At 38.7% G+C, this 23,301-nt stretch overlaps 1 protein-coding gene across 2 annotated transcripts in view; it reads left to right on the forward strand.

Moving 5' to 3' along the window:
• The window catches only part of LOC137624533 (spindle and kinetochore-associated protein 1-like), a 130,962-nt gene that overhangs the window by 79,257 nt on the left and 28,404 nt on the right, over positions 1 to 23,301 (forward strand). For both annotated transcript variants that reach the window (XM_068355406.1, XM_068355407.1), the window contains exon 3: positions 3,820 to 4,134. In XM_068355406.1, the coding sequence (XP_068211507.1) occupies positions 3,820 to 4,134 (315 nt within the window). The remainder of the gene's footprint in view (positions 1 to 3,819; positions 4,135 to 23,301) is intronic.

Consider the following 23,301-nt stretch of genomic DNA (forward strand, 5'->3'; position numbering starts at 1 on the left):
GGAGAAGTATTGATTTAAAAGCTCAAGGTAGAGATGACTAGCGAAATTTAACAGAGGCCCTTTGCGTTGATAGCTATAGGAGGTGATTATGAACCTGGTATAGTATAGAGAGATATGCTTTTTACATCGCCATACCCCTTGGCAAGGTGGGATTGGGTAATGTCCATGGTTGATTCAAAGATTCTATATTTCTGAGAATTCTTAACTAGACTAGTCACACTGCCAGTATCACACAATCACACAGATTGCTCAGGCCGCTAACTGAGCTTTGCACGGAGTTTAGCGAGGTGTTAGGGTTTTTCCCTGTTACGTGCGGAGCACGTATAGGAAATTCCCTGGTCAAAAGCCAGCCAGTTGGTTCGGACTTCAACCCTCCTAATGGGTGAATCCTCCCTAATAAAGAACGAAAGGGTTTTTATTTAGTGTTGGAACAAATGGCAAATTTGAAAGTAGTTTGTATTTTTCCTATCAATACAAGCCTTGGGCTCGTTATACAAATTGGTGCACCAAGCAAAAGTGACAATATAACACAAGTGCGCATGTGAGCAGGATAACTGGCTAACACCCCCTCCCCTCCCCCCGCTAAATAGCGGGTGTTAGTTACACCTCACTAAAATCTTATACAGTAGAACCTCGGTTTACGAATTTAATTCGTTCCTAATGCGAACTCGTAAACCGAAAAATTCGTATCGCGAAACGAATTTCCCCATTAGAATGTTATAAAATCGAAATAATTAGTTCAACCCATCTACAAAAACCAATTTTCACAAATTTTTCCTTACACATACAGTACTCTACTGTACTCTACACAAAATTATTAAAATATTGCACTCATTTAATGATGAAAATATGGATATGCATGCACAGTAAACCTGAACTTTACCTTAGAGGAGTGTCGCTGCTGGCTTGATGGAGACGAGAGGAGGGGAAGGAGGAGGAGGGGGTTACTGCTTGGAGGGAGAATCTCCCTCCATGAGAACTTCAGGAACGTTGACTGGAGTTCTCTCGCGAGAATGGCGACTGCGAGCGATTGAAAAAACTAGCAATGTCTTTCACACGCATGCCTTGGTCATGCTTCTCGATGATCTCCTTCTTCATCTCGATCGTTATCATCAGCTGCTTCTTACTGCTTTCTTTCTTCGACATCTTAGGAGCCATTGTCTATCACAATAATACAGTACAATACTGTAATCACAAATGAGTGAAAATAAAACAAATCACAAACCACGTGTAAAAATCACAAAGAAATCGTCCACGAATTCACTAAGTATGTATGCTATCAAGACGGCGGATACTGAGATAATGAACGAGTGAAGGGGGTAATAAAGGGGTTTAGGGGGTGGTAGGTATGTGTGGGAGGAGTCTCGTGACTCCATTGTGAGATGCTGTCGTTAAGTTATTTCCATGAAAAGTGCGATCGGGAAGCGCGGCGTTAACACTTTTCCACAAAAAACGGCGCGTGGGAGGGAAATTTAAATTCGTTAACCGATACAATATTCGTTAACCGAGACGAATTTTTCAGAGAAAGTCCCTTCGTAAACCGAAAAATTTGTAAGCGGAGTCGTTCGTAAACCGAGGTTCTACTGTAGCTAGTTTCAGCATCGCCGAAACTATAATCCCTAAATAAATAGGTTGAAGTTTGTATTGTTAGGAAAAATATAAATTACTTTTAAATTTGTTATTTTTAAGGGGAGCGTTTGAAAAAATGGTTTTCTATTAATAACTCCTGTGATTATGCATGAATCAGTTTGAAATGTTAGGCATGGGTTAGTTTATCTATAGTGAAAAGGTTGTAATTCATATTTTCTTGCCCCCCCCCCTCACTGGTATATCTATAGTGAAAAGGTTGTAATTCATATTTTCTTGCCCCCCCCCTTCACTGGTAAACCCCCCCCCCCCCCCTAAAAAAAAAAAAAAACTCCGCCATAACTATCGCAGCCGAAGAACTGAAATTTATGTGGTAAACAGATATTAGATAAAATAATAAAATGAGAGTGATTTTTCTTTTTTATCATTATTTTGTTTTTCAGAAATATTTTTTTTTATTTTTAAAAATCATGGATCAATTTCTCGGAAAAAATAATCCCAGAATTTTCTTTGGGACAAAATGAAAAATATCGCATTCTATTTTTATAGACAATTTATTTTTCTTTCATTTTCTTTTTGGTTCACTGAGATCGGTGAATTCGTTACATCTGAGTTGCTATTTGAAGGTCAATAAGTATAGTTTAAGAAATCGGCCTCCAAAGATTTTGGATGAAATTTTTGGCTTGTCTGTCCATTTATTTGCTTGTTTGTCATACATTTTCTGGGTTTTATAACAAATTATTTGTTATATTTATGCTATTTTTTATTATTACTTCATGTATAATGCTTTATGTTTTATATATTTACGCTTCTGGTCCCCCTCTTTCCTCTCTCTTGGAAAGAGTATTATCCCAAATTTTGTGGGGGGGTTCAGAGATGCCCACATTTTCTCACATGGAACGTAGATGTTGCATACATTTTTATGGTCTTGGCATAGTTTCTTAACAAGGATGTATTTAAAGCCAAAAGAAAGAACACTGGAGCGGTTGAAATGACGTCTTGCAGATTCGAGTTCTGAGCTGCTACCAGCAGTCGGTTGGTATCATTCCTTCACTCAAGCACCTCTACATTATTGCTGAATCATAGTGTAACCATATACGACAATTAGATATTCTTATTTGATAGCTAAATTAAAATTTTTGCCGAGAAACTGAAGTTACCTTTAGATTATATGAAAAAATTCATTTCTTTCAATGATAATGGGATTATGTTTTTGTCTTATATCTCCAAAACCGCTATAAATTTTTCAATAAAAATTTTCTGAGAATATAGACATAAGGTGTACAAGACCGTATGTGAAATATCACTGGAAATTTTATTTTTTTTTATTTTTTCGTCAAACGCTCCCCTTAAGCTTTCAATGTTCTTAAAAAACATAGGTTTTATATATGAAATTTAAATTTATATTCATCACAGATTTTATCTCAATTTATTTTTCATCTAATGTATTTGCTATATTATTTTTTTAATTAGATTTAATATCTATTATATTTCCCCCCCCTTCCCTGAATTTATTTGAGCTATCTCTGTAAGAGTCAAGCTTGACTCATTAAACTAGTAAATCTCCTAATAATAATCAATTTTGTGTTGTGAATCTAGCTACCTCGTGGGATGAAAAACATCTCGTCCGAGATAGTGGTTATGACATAAGCCTAGGAGAGGTAGAATGTTTGGTCTTATTCTTCTCTCTTCCCCTCTTGGGGTGCAGCAGTTGTTCAATTAATTGCTGACCAAACTTTAGATTTAGGTATGCTTCACAACTGATTACTTTTCCTTACAAAGTTACTATCAAAGTATCTCCCACATCCTCCCAGATGATTGGGAGGATGGAAATAATGTCTGTATGCCTATTACTCATGATGAGCACACATTCAAACTACATACCCTTTTGGATATGAGGGCTTCTGCAACCGTTTACCAGTCTCTTGGTAGATACTTAGTCTTACACCTGCACCACCTTTATGCTTAGGTAGTTAGAAGGTTGACAGGAATCATCACCTTTGCTCTTTCTCAGGACCAATGTCTTAAGTTATGCTGCCCATCTCAAAAACCGTACAATTCTTAGGTTAAAGGCCAAAATGTGGGTTGCTCCATCCAATAGGCAACTATGTTTGGCCCAATAAAAGTTTAAATGGCCATTCCAGCTTCACTGAAATCATACTTCTACTAAAGGACTCAGGTTTGTAAAATTAGGAAAAATACAAGTTACTTTAAAAAAAATTTATTTTACAGATAATGAAAGACATTCGTGGAGACTGGGGTGGGGATACCATAGATGAATTTAAGATAATGAACAAGGAGATTCAGTCCATGAAGCAAGAGGTTGCCATCCAGAGAGAAGTAGTTGAACAAGGTAGAACTGATTTGAAAGCTGCAATTTCACTCTTAAATCAATTTCAGCAGCTTGCTTCTGTTGTCACTCATATGCAAGAAAACTTACCAGAATACTTACCCAGAGCTAACAAACATCATTCCGGTGCGTCTGGGAATATTAAGAGTGACAAGGAAAAACCTGTACCCGCAGGCAAGAATAACTCTCAAGAAAAGGCAAGTTGATGTAGTTTTTATGATGGCTCATATGTATTGTATAGGATTTATGTTTACTTTCTTGGTTTTAATTTTTCTATGAAATCAATTGCTTTAGTATACACTCCTTTTATGCAGACAATCATTAAAGTTATCTCAATTGTAACTTTTATCGTAGTGTAATTCATGTGATTGATGTTGCTCTTTGAAATATATTTGAATCATTACAGATAGACCAAAAATCAAACTTTGATCAAAGGATTGGCATTTTATTTTCATCTCCATTCAGAAGAGTTTAGAATAAGCAGCTGTATTCTGTTGTTTCTCTTGCTGGTCTGTAATTGTGTGATGAAAAATATAATACAGTACCCTGTAGGGGAGTACCACCATCAGTGCACCACATGCATTACTTGAGGATGTTTGTAGCTTCCATTCTACTTTATTTCCATTCCCTCTGTTTCTTCCTTCTTGCTGTCCAACCTCTTGATTACTGTAATTCATAATGCAAGTGCTGAGTTTCTCCCAAGCTGCATATTGGTATTGAAAGGCCTTCTTGGTCCCAGTGCCAGCCATAAATAATCTGAAAAGGATGACATGAAGTTGTCACCATCAAAATCAGTTCCTGTATCCAGAACGTAGATGAATTAACGGAAGCCACCGTAAGTAAAAATAATAGAGGGAAGTCGGTATTAATCAAGTAAAGCTACTTTGAATGCTTTTTCACATGTTGAATTGACATTCAGCAGTATGGTAGTGTAAAGCAAAAAAAAAAAAAAAGTTCTGAGACTATACAGTATACAGTGATACCTCGGTAGTCGAACGACTCTATACTCGAACAATTCGGAGTTCGACCAAAATTTTCGAGAAATTTTTGCTGCGGTGCTCGACCAAAAATTCGGTACTCGACCAGCCGAACACGTGACGACCGCATGGGCTTTGTGATGATCGCGCCATCTCGGCCACTCTCGCTTGTTCGGGAAGCATCAGTTCTCTCGAGAGCGTCACTCAGACAACGCGCGATCAGCATTCGTTGTGATTTAGTGATTTTCAGTGCTTTTAATTGCTTTTTTAGCTTTCATAATGAGTCCCAAGAAAGTAATGAGTGTTAAGGGGAAGGAGAAGAGGAAAACAGTGCGAACAACGATCGAGTTGAAGAAGGAAATTATAGCGAAATATGAGAATGGTGTACGAGTGTCCGATTTAGCGGTAGAATACGGAATGGCGAAGTCGACCATTTCTACGTTTTTAAAGCATAAAGAAATGATTAAGAAGGCGAATGTTGCAACGGGAGTTACGGCGGTAACTAAGCAAAGGCCACAAGTGATTGAGGAGATGGAAAAGTTGCTTTTAATATTTATTAAAGAAAAACAGTTGGCCGGGGAAAGTGTTAGTGAAGCGTTCATTTGTGAAAAAGCGTTGCATATCTATGAAGAATTAGTGAAGAAAAGTCCGAGTACCAGTGAAAGTGATTCATTTACATTTAAAGCGAGCAGGGGTTGGTTTGAAAAGTTTCGTAATAGAACAGGTATTCATCGTGTTACTAGGCATGGGGAGGCAGCTAGTTCGGATCAAATTGCAGCCGATAAATACGTGGGGGAATTCGATCGGTACATAAATGAACAAAATTTGATCGCACAACAAGTCTTTAATTGTGATGAGACTGGGTTATTTTGGAAGAAAATGCCAGCCAATACGTACATTACCAAGGACGAGACGAAGATGCCAGGTCACAAGCCAATGAAAGATAGGCTAACATTGTTGCTGTGTGCAAATGCAAGTGGCGATTGCAAGATCAAACCCTTGTTAGTGTACCACTCGGACAACCCCCGGGTGTTCAAACGAAATAATATTTGTAAAAGTGCACTACCAGTTATGTGGCGCTCGAACACTAAATCTTGGGTCACAAGACAATTCTTTACTGAGTGGATAAACAAAGTGTTTGCCCCCCAGGTTAAGGCTTACCTCATTGAAAAGAGCTTGCCAATGAAATGTCTTCTGGTTATGGACAATGCTCCTGCACATCCTCCAGGTCTCGAGGATGACTTGAAAGAAGAATACAGCTTTATCAAAATCAAATTCTTGCCCCCCAATACTACTCCCATACTCCAGCCCATGGACCAACAGGTCATTTCAAACTTCAAAAAACTCTATACCAAGGCCCTTTTCAGAAAGTGTTTTGAAGTGACCAGTGACACGAAGTTGACCCTAAAGGAATTCTGGAAGGAACACTTCAGCATCCTCAACTCTGTTAACATGATTGACCAAGCTTGGCGAGGTGTGACCTATAGGACATTGAACTCTGCCTGGCGTAAGCTGTGGCCATCATGTGTCACAGAGAGGGAGTTTGAAGGTTTCCAACCAGAGGCGGGTCCAAGCACTGCTACCCCTGTAATTTCTGATGACACTGATGTCGTTGAGGAAATTGTTGTCATGGGCAGGAGTTTGGGGCTTGAGGTCGACAAGGATGATATTGATGAGCTTGTAGAAAGCCATTCTACCGAGTTGACTGTGGAGGAATTGTTGCACCTGCAACAACAACAGCAGCAGGATCTGATTGTGGAGCAGGAATCTTCAGAAGAGGATGAGGTAAGGGAGGATGTTCCAAGTTCTCTCATCAATGAAATTTGTTCCAAGTGGGCAGATGTGCAGGCTTTTGCTGAAAAATACCACCCAGAAATTGCAGTAGCAAACCGGGCAGTGCATATGTTTAATGATAGTGTCATGTATCATTTTCGAAGAATACTGCAGAGGAGGAAGAAACAATTAACAATAGACCAGTTTTTCACAAAAGAAAAGAAAGCTGCTACATCAAAGCCTGTTTCTCCTCCAAAGAAGAGACAAAGAAGAGAAGAAACCCCTGAAATAGATCTGCCCACCCTTTCATTGGAGAGAGAAACAACTCCTGAAGGAGAACTACCCCGCCACATCATGGAAGGGGACTCTCCTTCCAAGCAGTAACCTCCCCCTTCCATCCTCTCCACATCCATCCCTGTATGCCATCGAACCGCTGCTCAAAGGTATGTTCACTACAGTACAGAAAATGGTTTAAAATTGTTTTATTTTAGTACAGTAAATGGTTTAAAATTGTTTTATAGGATTTTCTGACCAATTTCATACACATTTAGATAATTATTGTTGTTTAGGTACACGTTTTATTAATATTTTGGGCCTGTTCGAGTGCTTGGGAACGGAATAGAATATATACCATTATTTCTTATGGGGAAAAAAAATTCGGTACTCGAACAAATCGGAGGTCGAACACGGATCTCGAACGGATTATGGTCGAGTACCGAGGTATCACTGTACAAACAATTTTGCTCTTTACAGTGGAGGTATATTTCGGGGACAGTTGGAACGAGCCATGTCATCCATTTACCATTTATTATGGTGTCAACTTGTGGGGTAACCTTATTCCAAATCAAGAGACCTAAATGGTTAGAGACAGGGAGAAGAGCAGGTGACTGATTGCCTACTTCCAAGGCACAGCACTACATTAATATTAGTAATAGTAAGGCGAATGTTAGTGAGTGTCAAATGTTTGCGACCGCTGACGAGAACAGTTGCGCTGATATGGAAGCTTGTGCATACGCTTGTGCAGGTAACCTAAATGTCTGTACATGATATCTCTTTGGTATACTGTAGTTGTATTTCGAACTGAAGCTCGCATAGTTACAACTTACTCAAAGTGAGATGATAAAGTTATAATAAGATTTTGAGCGATTTGTGCTGTTCTCACTGTACTCGTGTGCTATACAACAAGTACCGAGTGGGAGAGTGAGGTATTGAGTGCGTAGGATGGCAAGTGTGCTGCACCCCTTCTATAGTTGACAAGTGTTGGGTTAGGCACATAAGATAAGTATGAGTGTGCGCGGAACTCCTTCAAAAGTATGCTGTTGTGAGAGGGGAGTTTAGCGTGTAGCTGTTGCTGGGCGATGAACTCCCTCAACTGTTTGTTGTGACGAGAGATGGTTCTAGTGCGTAGTTGTGTGCGAGTATTGAACTTCCGGTGAGGGCATATGAATAGGAAAGCTCATAGATGGTAGTGCCCTGCGCTCCTCGCTCCCTAACCTCACTGGGTAAGGGGTTAAGTGGGCCGGCCAGCTAATACCAATTTTTAAAGAAGACAGGACTTTGACATTCATGCCACTTGATACAGTGAACCCTCGTTTATCGCGGTAGATAGGTTCCAGTCGCGGCCGCGATAGGTGAAAATCCGCGAAGTAGTGACACCATATTTACGTATTTATTCAACATGTATATTCATACTTTTAAAACCTTCCTTTGTACGTAGTACTGTTAACAAACTACCCTTTAATGTACAGAACACTTAATGCATGTACTACAGTACCCTAAACTAAAACAGGCACACATATTAAAGGTGATTTTATATCATGCATTTCCTAAACACGCTAAAAAGCACGATAAAAAATGGCAACCAATGTTTTGTTTACATTTATCTCTGATCATAATGAAGAAACAAACTGGAGGTAGAGCTTTGCTTATTACCCAGACATATTTCCCATACTTTTCCCTTAGAACTACATCACATCTTCCTACTTTAGATATATATATATATATATATATATATATATATATATATATATATATATATATATATATATATATATATATACATATATATATATATATATATATATATATATATATATATATATATATATACATATATATATATATATATATATATATATATATATATATGTATATATATATATATATATATATATATATATATATATATATGTATATATATATATATATATATATATATATATATATATATATATATATATATGTATGTATATATATATATATATATATATATATATATATATATATATATATATGTATATATATAAATGTATATATATATATATATATATATATATATATATATATATATATATATATATATATATATTTATATGTATACACATATACATACCTACATATATACATAAATACATATATATATATATATATATATATATATATATATATATATATATATATATATATATATATACACATATACATACCTACATATATACATAAATACATGCATACATATATATATATATATATATATATATATATATATATATATATATATATATATATATATTACTGTATATATATGGGTTATGGAAAAAATCCGCGAAGTGGTGAATCCGCGATGGTCGAACCGCGAAGTAGCGAGGGTTCACTGTAATGTGACTTAGGACATCTCCAAACCAAACTGCATAGGATTTTTGCCACTGACCTTCGGTTTTGCGAGGCCAGGGCGATTTATCTTGAAAACGGATGTTTTTCAAATTCTATCTCCTCCCTTGATACTTAATGTTAGGACCTGGGATTAATACCCTATATCAGGGATGTCCAACATTTTAATTTAATGGGTCGCATTGCAAACTTAAATATTTAAATGGGCTGCAAAAATCCAGAATATCTGAATACATTTTAATGAAAAATTACAATATACAGCAAAACCATGTGAATACACTTTATTACATTGTAAATATTTTACTGTTTATATCCCCCCTGTGGCCGCGGGGGCATAAAAACCAGAATAGCGCCAATGTTATCTCTGCGTGTCGTAAGAGGCGACTAAAAGGGACGGGACGAGGGGGCTAGGAACCTCCTCTCCTGTATCTACATCCTGTGAGACATCGACAAAGAGATGGAGCTGGGGGGAGAGTGTCTGCTCCTCGCACCCTAGTTTTGGGATGTTTGAATGTGCGTGGATGTAGTACGATAGAGAGTAAAAGATGTGAAATTGGAAGTATGTTGAGGAATAGAAGGATGGATGTATTGGCTTTGTGTGAGACGAAGATAAAAGGAAAGGGTGAAGTGATGTTTGGTGAAATGTCTGGTAAAGTGTCTGGGATTGAAAGGGGAAGAGCGAGAGAGGGTGTGGCTTTATTGCTGAGTGAATGGATGACAGGTAAAGTAGTGGAATGGAAGGAGATATCATCTAGGTTAATGTGGGTAAGGGTTAGGTTGGGTAGGGAATGTTGGGCGTTTGTCAGTGCGTATGGGCCAGGTAGTGAGAAAAGTGAAGAAGAGCGGAATCAGTTCTGGAATGAATTAACTAGGTGTGTAGAAGGACTGGGTAGAAGGAATTATGTAGTTGTCATGGGTGACTTAAATGCTAGAGTGGGCGCTGGAGAGGTAGAAGGTGTCATTGGGAAGTATGGCGTACCAGGTGAAAATGAGAGTGGTGAGAGACTGGTAGATATGTGTGTTGAGCAAGAGATGGTGATAAGTAATAGCTTTTTCAAAAAGAAAGATAAAAATAAGTATACATGGGTAAGAGTGGCAAATGGAAGAGTAGTAGAAAGGGCATTAATGGATTATGTGTTGATAACTAAAAGAATGTTTAGAAGATTGAAAGACGTGCATATTTTTAGGGGTATGGCTAACGGTATGTCTGATCATTTTTTGGTGGAAGGAAAAGTAGTTGTAGCAAAAGAATGGGGGAATAGAGTAGGTGGATGTAAAAGGGAGTTAGTGAGGGTTGAAGAGCTAATAAAACCGGGGGTAAAAAGTAAATATAAGGAAAGATTGAAAATGATATATGACGAAGTGAAAGTAAGAGAAACTGGCAATTTAGAGGAGGAGTGGAAGTTAGTAAAAGAAAATTTTGTTGGGATTGCAAGTGATGTGTGTGGAAAGAAGGTTGTTGGAGGTAGCATGAGGAAGGGCAGTGAATGGTGGAATGAAGGAGTGAAGGTAAAAGTGAAAGAGAAAAAGAGGGCTTTTGAAGAATGGCTGCAGAGTAATAGTATAGAGAAGTATGAAAAATATAAAGAGAAAAATGTGGAAGTAAAGCACAAGGTACGTGAGGCAAAGAGGGCAGCTGACCTGAAGTGGGGTCAGGGATTGGGTCATTCATATGAAGAGAATAAGAATAAGTTTTGGAAAGAAGTGAAGAGAGTAAGGAAGGCTGGCTCAAGAATTGAAGAGACAGTGAAAGATGGAAATGGAAGATTGTTAAAAGGAGAGGAGGCAAGGAAAAGATGGGTAGAATATTTTGAAAGTTTACTGAATGTTGAGGATAATAGGGAGGCAGATATAATTGCTGTTGCAGGTGTTGAGGTGCCAGTGATGGGAGATGAGAATGAGAGAGAGATTACAAAAGATGAAGTGAGGAGAGCACTAGATGAAAACAGAGTAGGAAAAGCATCTGGTATGGATGGTGTGAGAGCTGAGATGTTGAAGGAGGGGGGTGTGACTGTACTTGAATGGTTGGTGAGATTGTTTAATATGTGTTTTTAAATATTAAACTTAGCCGGTGAATATATAAATAGCTGACGTCTCCGACGGCCCGACAGATTCCATAAAACTCGCGAGCGATTGCCATGAAGGTAGCGGGTGTGCCCACCAGCGCCGACTATCGGCCAGATACCGCATATACTTCTCAACCACTCCAGTTCTTCTCTGTCGGTGTCACCGACAACATTGGTTCCGCTCGCTCTAGACCTCGAATTTTCTACCGAATTGGTGAAGTACTTGGTTTTGGTTTTATTGCTTTCGCCGTGTTGGATTATTCAATACTATCTTCAAAAGAAATGCTTTTGAAAAGAGAGGAAAAGTTTTTTGCCCTTGCTTTTTTAATCTCGCTCTGGTTTTTCCAGAGAGAAAAGATGGCCGACCCTTCCCTCAGTGTACGGAAGTGTGTTAAAGGTTTTTAGTAATTATTTTATCACTTTATAAATTATTGTTGATATTTATAGATTTACCTCTATATATTTTATATCTCATCCGCCTTTATTAGGCCTCTTCGATTAGCTTTCCATTTATACTAAACACTAAACATCGAGATAAATTTTATGTTTTTGTTTATATGCGGCCTTTACCTATTCTTTGTAGGCGGTCCTAACTTGGAAAACGAAGTTAAACAACGTTGAGCCCATTCAACTTTTATTTTTGTTTAGATTAAAACAGTTGCTCTGTAAGAGTGATGAGATGAATATTTTTAGAAAATATTTTAAGAAATTTATTCTTTGAATAGTCTTCTTGTTGTTTTTCAAAGATGAACTAACGTTTGGTTTATTTATGCTACGCAGTTTGCGCTCTATTGTTACGATAGAGAAAGAGAGAATCACGGTTTCACTTTGCAGAAAGAGTAAATCGATTTTGACGTTTTGTTCATTCTTCTTTCAAACTGAAGTTTTTTAGATACTAATTTTAAGGAACATGTTAATTTTCAATTTCTTAGTCCTTTAAGTTTTTTCCGTTAGTCAAATAACCTGTTATTGACGAAGGGTGAGTGGGCCATTCTCTTGTGAGTGACAAGAGAGAGAGAGAGAGAGAGAGAGAGAGAGAGAGAGAGAGAGAGAGAGAGAGATAGAGAGAGAACGATCCGATCTTTATTCTCGTCCCAAGTCTCTGTACAAGGAGTTTGGGAGCGAGTAACGTTGTTCTCGATTCAGTTTTTTACTCTCGTCCCGAGTCTCTGTACGGGGAGAGAGGATAAAACGTTTTAGTTTTTATTCTCGTCCCAAAGCACTGTACGGTGAGAGATTGAAAACGTAGTCCTTAGTGAACTAGTGTTTAGTCTCATCCCCAGTCACTGATCTTTTTAACTTTATATATTTCCGTTTTATTCGATATATATGTATATGTTTATTGATTTTTGCATGTGTGTTTCATTTTGTACTAATGTGCTTACATTATACGACTCATTTCGCAATTCTAACCTTTTGATTTAAGGGAGAATTGCGTGCTTCAGGTAGAAATCAGTTTTATTCATGTCTAATGTGAAATTATTAAAAATGCGATATCAGTGAAGTAAGTGCAAAAAAGAAAACATGTTCTGTGTTGCGGAGGGTTCGTTTGTTCGTGCTTGTCACTTGCCTAGTCCGAGACCTCTTTCAGGCTCCCCTGCACCAGGGAGAAGGAATGTCATAGGACCTAAGGGAGTGAGGAGTGTAAACCAACGAACAGACGTTCCCTCAAAGGTATCAGACGTTGCTCGTCAAGCACATCCTTGCCATAAGACAGGAGAGACGAAGTTTCTCCTCGTCTTCCGATGATTCGTCTCTTTAAAAGCCTGGGCGTAAAGTTTCGAGACGGTTGAAACGTTTATTAGTTCCTTCAGAACAAGTTCAACGTCGTAGCTGTAGTCATAATAAGAGTCCCGTTCATAGCGATGACGTTCATGTACAGACGTTTCTGCCACAGACTCGACGTGACGTTGAGCGGTAGACACCGTAGACACAACGTGACGTCGAGTGTCAGTCACCGTAGTTACGATATAGCATCGATCAGCAGTCACTGCTGTTACTACGTGACGTTTGAACGTCAGCCACCGCAGTCACAGGTTGATCCGAAGTTAAGTGTCTTGCAAGATATGCTGTTAAAGCTTTCTTCTTTAATAGAAGCTTTCGATCCTATTCCTATGCGAAAGGATCCTTTGCTTTTTGTACGTCACGGTTCTGGGATACGTGATTCGGGTCTTCAACCTTCTAGACGAGCTTTGTTACGCCACGCTGACGTTATCCCTAGTGACAGCTTTGCTGTTAAACGAGATGCGGAGCATAAATCTCGATGTAACTTTGATCACTTTGAACGTCAGCCACCGCAGTCACAGTGTGACGTTGAGCTGCAGACACCGCAGACACGACGTGACGTTGAGCGGTAGATACCGTACACATGACGTGACGTCGAGGGTCAGTCATCGTAGTCACAATATAGCATCGAACAGCAGTCACCGCTGTTACTACGGGACGTTTGAACGTCAATTACTTCTGTCACGACGTGTAGTAGAATAACATTCTCTGCAGTCACAATGTGTAGTAGAATAACATTCTCTGCAGTCACAACGTGACATCGACCCTCCAACTTTAACTTCTGTTCATATACAAGTAGATGTAGCCTGTCAGGCTTTTCCTTCACGTCATTCTGAATATAAATCTCCTTCTCGCAAGACTTTAGATTTATCAGATGATGTGCGTTCTGAAGAAGTTGATGACCCCCTTTCAACTAATGTACCTTTGGGGAGTCATTCAGAAGAGGAGTAACCTAGGGTGGTCCAACAATCCCTTGTTTTTAAATTATGAATTTCTTTAGTGAAATTTTGTCCTACTCGTTTTGTAACGGCTGCTCCGCCGTCTGAGTTTACTCTTGGCATGACTTTCTTCGACTCTTACATTTACGAAGTCAGTTCTCACTTGTTCTTCCAAGAGGGCCATGCTCTTACTGGGAGACTGGTTGGAATCCAGGAGAAGTTTAGGAAAGTCTGCTTTTGCTTTTCCTCCTCCTTAATTAGCTTCTCGCTCGGGCGTCTGGTGTGACACGGGAGAAGCTCGAGGAGAAGTTCTCGGCTTGGGAGTACCTGCCTCTGCCCAGGGAGACTTCTTAAGCCTAGTGGACTCTCCTCGTCGTCTAGCCATGAGACGCTCCAAGATTTTATGGTCTGCTTCAGAGCTAGACCATCTCCTGTTAGGAGTTTTTTCGAGCGTTTGAAGTTTTTATTTGTTGGATTGGTCCCTGGGAGCCTTAAGTAAGAAGATCTCTCCAGCTGTCAATGTATTGCTGTACAATTATGTCATGCATGAACAAGGCTATCAGGGATGGCTCCAATGATCTGGCAGCCACGTTCACTGCAGGAGTACTTAAGATGTAAGTGCGCTCAATGTGTTCATGGTTAAGACAAAGTTCATGATGAAGACTACCAAATCTGTCTTGGCAGCAGTAAGGGAAGGCGACTGGATGGTCTCTCTCGACCTTCAGGATGCATACTTCCACATCCCGATTCATCCAAACTTTCAACAACATCTGAGGTTTGTGGACGGGAAAGTAATGTACCAATTTTGAGCAGTGCTTCGGCCTCATTCCTGCTCCTCTTGTTTTTACAAGGCCCTTGCAAAATGTAGCAAGCTTTCTACATTTTTTGAGGATTCAGAGCCTCCCTTTATTTTGACGACTGGCTAATCAGGGCGTCGTCATTAAATCGCTATCTGGAGAGCCTCTAATGGACATTAGACCTAACCAAGGAGCTAGGTCTCATAGTGAACGTAGAGAAGTCGTAACTTACAGTACTCCATCCCAGACTATTCTTTATTTGGGAATGGAGATACAGTGTCTGATTTTTCGGGCCTTTTCGTCTCCCACAAGAATGGAACAAGCTCTGTTAAAAGTCCTTCACTTGCAAGAGAAAAACAGTTGCTCTGTAAGAGTTTGAACGAGCCTCGTGGGAACTCTTTCATCGCTGGAGTAGTTTATCTCTCTGGGGAGACTCAACCTTTGCCCTCTCCAATTTCACCTAAACCATTGGAACAAGGAGAAGGGCTTAGAGAGTATCTCTTTCCCAATCTCCAACTCAGTCTAGACATGTCTGACTTGGTGGGACAGCAACATCAGACTTCAAGAAGGTCTTTCTCTTGCGATCAAGAACCCAAACCATGTGTTGTATTCAGATGCATCGGATTTGGGTTAGGGAGCTCCACTGGACAGTCTGGAATGCTCGGGTCTTTGGTCCACGGATCAGAAGGAACTCCATTTAAGGCAAGTAACATCTCTCCTTTGGCGAGATTTGTGCAAGGAAAAATGAATGTCTTGGCGTACGGCCTCAGCAGAAGAGGACAAGTCATCTCCATGGAGTGGACGTTGCACAAGACTGTGTGCGAGAAGCTATGGATGACATGGGGTCAACCCACCATAGATCTTTTTGCGACTTCACTGACAAAGAGGCTCTCGACTTACTGCTTTCCAGTTCCAGATCCAGAGGCAGCCCACATAGACGCTTTCCTGCTGGACTGGTCTCACCTGGACGTTTATGCTTTTCCACCTTTCAAGATCCTAAACAAGGTGCTGCAGAAGTTCACCTCTCACGAAGGGACCAGGTTGACGTTGGTTGCTCCATTCTGGCCTGCGAGAGAGTGGTTCACAGAGGTACTTCTATGGCTGGTAGACGTTCCAAGAAGTCTGCCGTTGCGGATGGATCTCTTGCGACAGCCTCACGTAATGAGATTTCGTCAAAGCCTCCCCACGCTTCGTATAACTGCCTTCAGACTATCGAAAGACTCTCTTGAGCTCGAGGGTTTTCGAAGGAGGCAGCTAGAGCGATCGCGAGGGCTAGAAGATCCTCTACCATCAGGATCTATCAGTCGAAATGGGAGGTATTTAGAGACTGGTGCAAGTCCTCCTCTATTTCCTCTTCCAAGTGCCTCTGTAGCGCAGATTGCGGATTTTCTGCTTTATCTGAGAAACGGTCGCTCCCTCTCTGCATCCACCATTAAAGGCTACAGAAGCATGTTAGCTTCTGTTTTCAGGCGTAGGGGTTTGGATCTTTCTAATAACAAAGATCTCCAAGACCTGCTTAAGTCTTTTGAGACTTCCAAGGAGCGTCATATTTCGACTCCTGCTTGGAACTTGGACGTGGTCCTACAGTTCCTTATGTCAGACAGGTTTGAACCATTAAATTCAGCCTCCCTGAAGGATCATACCCTCAAGACACTTTTTTTAGTGAGCTTGGCTTGGGCTAAAAGGGCTAGTGAGATACATGCTTTTAGCAAGAACATCGGCTTCTCCACTAATAAAGCAGTATGCGCTCTTCAACTTGGTTTATTGGCCAAGAATGAACTTCCGTCTCGTCCTTGGCCTAAATCATTTGAAATCCCCAGTCTTTCTGAGATTGTGGGGAATGAAGTTGAAAGAGTGCTGTGCCCCGTTAGAGCTATTAAATTATATTTATCCAGAGCTAAACCGCTACGAGGTTGTTCAGTGGCTTTATGGTGCTCCGTTAAAAAGCCCTCTTTGCCCATGTCTAAGAATGCGTGGTCTTATTTTATTAGACTTTTGATTCGGGAGGCGCACACTCATTTAAGTGAGAAGGATCGTAATTTACTTAAAGTCAAGGCTCATGAAGTCAGAGCGATAGCAACTTCAGTAGCGTTTAAGCAAAATAGATCCATTAAAAGTATTGTGGACGCGACCTTTTGGAGAGGCAAGTCGGTATTCGCTTCATATTACTTGAAAGATGTCCAGACTCTTTATGAGGACTGCTACACACTGGGACCATTCGTAGCAGCGAGTGCAGTAGTGGGTGAAGGCTCTACCACTACATTCCCTTAATCCCAATATCCTTTTAATCTACTCTTGAAATTTTTAATCTTATTTTGGGTTGTACGGGAGACTAAGAAGTCTTTCGCAATCTTTTTTGATTTGGCGGGTGGTCAAAATGTTGTTTCTTGAGAGCGCCCAGATTAAGGGTTTTGATGAGGTCCTGTTATAGGGGTGTTCGCCCTGGATATAACAGCTCCTGAGAGTCTTTCAGCATCCTGAGAGGATGGCTGGGCTTCGTGAGGAAAGCTGACTAATGATGCAAAGTAATCATCAGAGTCAGCTTCCTTACCAGGTACCTATACTTAAGTTTGTTTTTATGAAATATTTGTCAAAAACTCTTGAGCATATACGCCTTTATTGTTATAATACTGGTCTCTACCCACCACTATGGGTGTGAATCAGCTATTTACATATTCACCGGCTAAGTTTAATATTTAAAAATGATATTTTCATTATAAAATAAATTTTTGAATATACAGTACCTACCCGGTGAATATATAATATTAAAGGCCCTCCCTTCCTCCCCGATAGAGACCCTGCGGACTGAGAAGAACTGGAGTGGTTGAGAAGTATATGCGGTATCTGGCCGATAGTCGGCGCTGGTGGGCACACCCGCTACCTTCATGGCGATCGCTCGCGAGTTTTTTGGAATCTGTCGGGCCGTCGGAGACGTCAGCTATTTATATGTTCACCGGGTAAGTATATTCTAAAATTTATTTTATAATGAAAATATAATTTTGTGTTGTCAATGGTACCAGTAGATTGGGTTTGTGCATGTATTGTACCACTATATAAGGGTAAGGGAGATGTGCATGAGTGTTGTAATTCAAGAGGTATTAGTTTGTTAAGCGTAGTTGGAAAAGTGGATGGTAGAGTAATGATTAATAGGATCAAGGATAAAACAGAGAATGCAATCTTAGAAATACAGGGTGGTTTTAGAAGAGGTAGGGGTTGTATGAATCAGATTTTTACAGTTAGGCAGATATGCGAGAAATATTTAGCAAAAGGTAAGGAGGTGTATGTTGCGTTTATGGATCTGGAGAAAGCGTATGATAGAGTTGATAGGGAAGCAATGTGGAATGTGATGAGGTTATATGGAGTTGGTGGAAGGTTGTTGCAAGCAGTGAAAAGTTTCTACAAAGGTAGTAAAGTATGTGTTAGGATAGGAAATGAAGTGAGTGATTAGTTTCCGGTGAGAGAGGGGCTGAGACAGGGATGTGTGATGTTGCCGTGGTTGTTTAACTTGTATGTTGATGGAGTGGTGAGAGAGGTGAATGCTCGAGTTCTTGGACGAAGATTAAAACTGGTAGACGAGAATGACAATGAATGGAAGGTAAATCAGTTGTTGTTTGCGGATAATACTGTACTAGTTGCAGAAGCGGAAGAGAAGTTTGGCCGATTCGTGACAGAATCTGGAAGGTGTGCGAGAGAAGGAAGTTGAGAGTTAATGTGGGTAAGAGTAAGGTTATGAGATTTACGAGAAGGGAAGGTGGTGCAAGGTTGAATGTCATGTTGAATGGAGAGTTACTTGAGGAGGTGAATCAGCTTAAGTACTTGGGGCCTGTTGTTGCAGCAAATGGTGGAGTGGAACCAGATGTACGTCAGAGAGTGAATGAAGTATGCAAAGTGTTGGGGGCAGTTAAGGGAGTAGTAAAAAATAGAGGGTTGGGCATGAAAGTAAAGAGAGTTCTATATGAGAAAGTGATTGTACCAACTGTGATGTATGGATCAGAGTTGTGGGGAATGAAAGTGATGGAGAGACAGAAATTGAATGTGTTTGAGATGAAGTGTCTAAGGAGTATAGCTGGTGTATCTCGAGTAGATAGGGTTAGGAACGAAGTGGTGAGGGTGAGAACAGGTGTAAGAAATGAGTTAGCAGCTAGAGTGGATATGAATGTGTTGAGGTGGTTTGGCCATGTTGAGAGAATGGAAAATGGCTGTCTGCTAAAGAAGGTGATGAAAGCAAGAGTTGATGGGAGAAGTACGAGAGGAAGGCCAAGGTTTGGGTGGATGGATGGAGTGAAGGAAGCTCTGGGTGATAGGAGGATAGATGTGAGCGAGGCAAGAGAGCGTGCTAGAAATAGGAATGAATGGCGAGCGATTGTGACGCAGTTCCGGTAGGCCCTGCCGCTGCCTCCGATGCCTTAGATGACCGCGGAGGTAGCAGCAGTAGGGGATTCAGCATTATGAAGCTTCATCTGTGGTGGATAATGTGGGAGGGTGGGCTGTGACACCCTAGCAGTACCAGCTGAACTCGGTTGAGTCCCTTGTTAGGCTGGGAGGAACGTAGAAAGTAGAGGTCCCCTTTTTGTTTTTGTTGATGTCGGCTACCCCCCAAAATTGGGGGAAGGGCCTTGGTATAGTGTATGTATGTTATATGGAGCTATACATAAAAAAAAACCATTAAATTTAATTAAGCAATACAGTATTAATTCAATGAGACTATTGACTTTGTCCTCCAGAATTTAATGAAAAGTGACAATATAAAACGTAACCATGTGAATATACTTTTATTACAACATTGTAAATATTGTAATGCTTATATGTAGCTATACATAAAAAAAACATTCAATTTAATTAACCAATATTAATTCAATTAGACTTTTGACTTTGTCTTCCAGAATTTAATGAAAGATGACAATATAAAACAAAACCATGTGAATACACTTTATTACAACATTGTAAATATTGTAATGTTTATATGTAGCTATTTATAGAAAATAAGCCATTAAATTTACTTAACCAATATTAATTCAGTAAGACTTTTGACTTTGTCTTCCAGCCATAATGTTTTCAATATTTGCATCGAAGGATGTATTCTTAATTCTAAGAGTGTTTGCTAAACGTCTGTCAGTCAACCTATTTCTTTCGGCAGTTTTAATGTTTTTCATGCTGGAAAAAACTGATTGCAAGAGTATGTACTTCCTCACATACATAATAATTTTCTTGATAAATTTATAATTTCATCAAATTCATTGAGAGAATGCAATTTCTTATAAAATAAAGGAAGTGTGTTCTCCCTATGGAAAGTTTTTAAACCTTCCCGACTTTGCAGCTCAATCAGTTCAAGTTGGTACTCAACTGGTTCTTTATCATATTGAAATGAAAATGGATCATTAAATAATTTCAACTCAATTTCAGTCTTTTTAAAATCAGAAAATCTAAATGTAAACTCTCCAAGCAAATCTTCACATAATTTAGTATATTTTCATAGTTTTAAGAAAACTTTTTCTCTTTCAGATAGACTACGAAAGTGTACAATGTTACCAGCTTTTAGCTGTTCTATAAAAAGTTCTAATTTCTTTCTAAAACTAGTTATATGCTCAAATATTGAGGAACATAACTGGTCCTTTCCCTGTAAATGCAATTTAAATTTAGCTAATACTTCGGTGATGTCTACAAAGAAAGATAAATCATTCAACCATTCTTCCTTTTCTAAAAAATCCACATTTTGCTTCTTTTTTTCCAAGAACACTTTTATTTCAGGCAACAATAATTGAAATTGTTTTAAGGTTGATGCTTTACTGAGCTATCTAACTTTTTAGACATACAGTGAACCCTCGCTACTTCGCGGTTCGACCATCGTGGATTCACCACTTCGCGGATTTTTTTCATAACGCATGTATATTCATATATCGCGGATTTTCCGGAAATTTCGAAAATACCACGATGTGACCGATGGTGCGAGATAGGAGAAAGTAAGGAAAATTGAATCATGATTGATTTTCAATATAAATGAAACTTTGAGGAGCAACAAAGATATCATTTGTTAAAGAGATAGAGAGAGGTAAGGAATGGGAGGTAGTGAAAAGTAGCCCACAGAGAGAGAGAGAGAGAGAGAGAGTGTGTGTGTGTGTGTGTGTGTGTGTGTTGTTTTAAATGTAATAAACAAAAAATTTTTATAGGTTATAACACATTGGTGCTTATGTAATATCAACTGTATACTGTAGACGGTTTGAATAAGTTAAGAAATGGTATAAACGATACTTTGTTAGTGTATTATTCGTACACTCTCAAAAGCGGCAGCTAGACGTCAGCTGATCTAATCACAGCCAAAAGTAAAACAAAAAGAAGTCAACAATATTTGATTTTTAAAACACCCGAAATTTAAAAACAAAAGTACATGCTTTCTTAATGTGCAATTAACTATTTAAAGAGTAGCAATTTTCTAAAATAAAATGATGTTTCCCAAAATATAGTGGTTTGCTGATGAAATTGGATGCCGTATTTTTAGCAACGATTGAAATGGATGTAAACTCGGCATAATTTTTTCATTTCGTATTAAATTGACACTAAGAAAACTAATTTTAGTTTCTTCATCTATATGTAAGTATTGTATAACATGAAGAGAGAGAGAGAGAGAGAGAGAGAGAGAGAGAGAGAGAGAGAGAGAGAGAGAGAGAGAGAGAGAGAGAGAGAGAGAGAGAATGAATCAGCTGTTGTAATTGAATGCCGTGTTTTTGTTTCGTGAGAATTTCATCGCCACGACTATAACAACAACATACTGTACTGAACTTTACAATATTATACAGACTACTGTAATATGATAAAGTAAAATATTTGTAATAACCTATTTTATATGAAATGGGGATATTTTTTTTTTTTAAATTTACATTTACGTACGTAAAACAACTCTCTCTCTCTCTCTCTCTCTTTCTCTTTCTCTTTCTCTTTCTCTCTATCTCTCTCTCTCTCTCGTAAATTGTTTTCCTGCTTTGCTACATATGTATGATTTTATATAGATACGGTAAATAATATTTGTAATAACATATTTTCTAAAAGCTTTTACTGTAATATCGTTATCACTTTCATCATGCGCGTTAAATGCCTTCGTTTGTTTACTGAGCGTACTTTATTACGCCGTCGTTTCAGGCGGCGTCATAAAGAAAAACATTTCTTTTGGAAGTCCTAAGAAAAATTAAGTAAAACATTGGTAATAACAAAATCAACATACTGTACTGAAAAATCAATATAATCGATGCAAAAACTAACCTATACAGTACACAGATGTGTAAATGCGTTTGTTTCTTCATTATGATCAGAGATAAACGTAAACAAAACATTGGTTGCCATTTTTTATCGTGCTTTTTGGCGTGTTTAGGAAACGCATGATATAAAATCGCCTTTAATATTTGTGCCTGTTATAATTTAGGGTACTGTAGTACATGCATTAAGTGTTCTGTACATTAAAGGGTAGTTTGTTAACAGTACTACGTACAAGGGAAGGTTTTAAAAGTCTGAATATACATGTTAAATAAATAGGTAAATATGGTGTCACTACTTCGCGGATTTTCACCTATCGCGGCCGGGTCTGGAACCTATCTACCGCGATAAACGAGGGTTCACTGTATACTACGTCTTCATATTCAATGCCAACTTCGTCCAAGAATGCTTTAAATTTGTGATGATTTAAACCCTGTGATCTGATGAAATTAACAGCCTTGATAAGATCAGTCATCAAATGTGTCATATTTAGCTTTTGAGCACATAATTGTTTTTTGATGGATCAAACAATGGTAACTGAGTATTTCATGATCAACTAATTCTTTGAATAAAGCAATAAAAGTCAGGGCAGGAGCACCATCAGTTGTAATTGAATAAATTTTTTCCTATCAATATTGAATTTATCTAATGACAAATTAACAAACTCGTATATATCCTTGCCTGTTGTTGTGCTCTTTGTGTGACACAAGTCTAATATTTCTTCAATAATATTAAAATTTTCAGCAATTCCTCTAATGAAAATAACTAATTGTGCAGTATCACTTTAGTCAATACTTTCATCTAATGCTAAAATGTAAAGAATGCATGCTTATAATTTGTCCTTCAGTGTGCCTTCAATATTGTCACCCAAGTCATCAATTTTTTTTACCAATTGTCTGATGTGATAGACATGTTTAATTTACTAAATTCACTTTGTCTGGACAGTACTCATTAAAAGCAATAACAATGCATTCATATATATCCACTGAATTCATATATGGTAATAGCTTCTGGCTGGGTAGAGATTCAAACCCCAGCCTATTCAGTCGAAACCATGCCTGCGAGGAATTTACCAACTGAGCTATCAAGAGAGATAATAAGTTTATGACAAGT

This window comes from Palaemon carinicauda, chromosome 31 (genome assembly GCF_036898095.1).
Source record: "Palaemon carinicauda isolate YSFRI2023 chromosome 31, ASM3689809v2, whole genome shotgun sequence".
In the NCBI taxonomy this organism is placed as follows: Eukaryota; Metazoa; Arthropoda; class Malacostraca; order Decapoda; family Palaemonidae; genus Palaemon; species Palaemon carinicauda.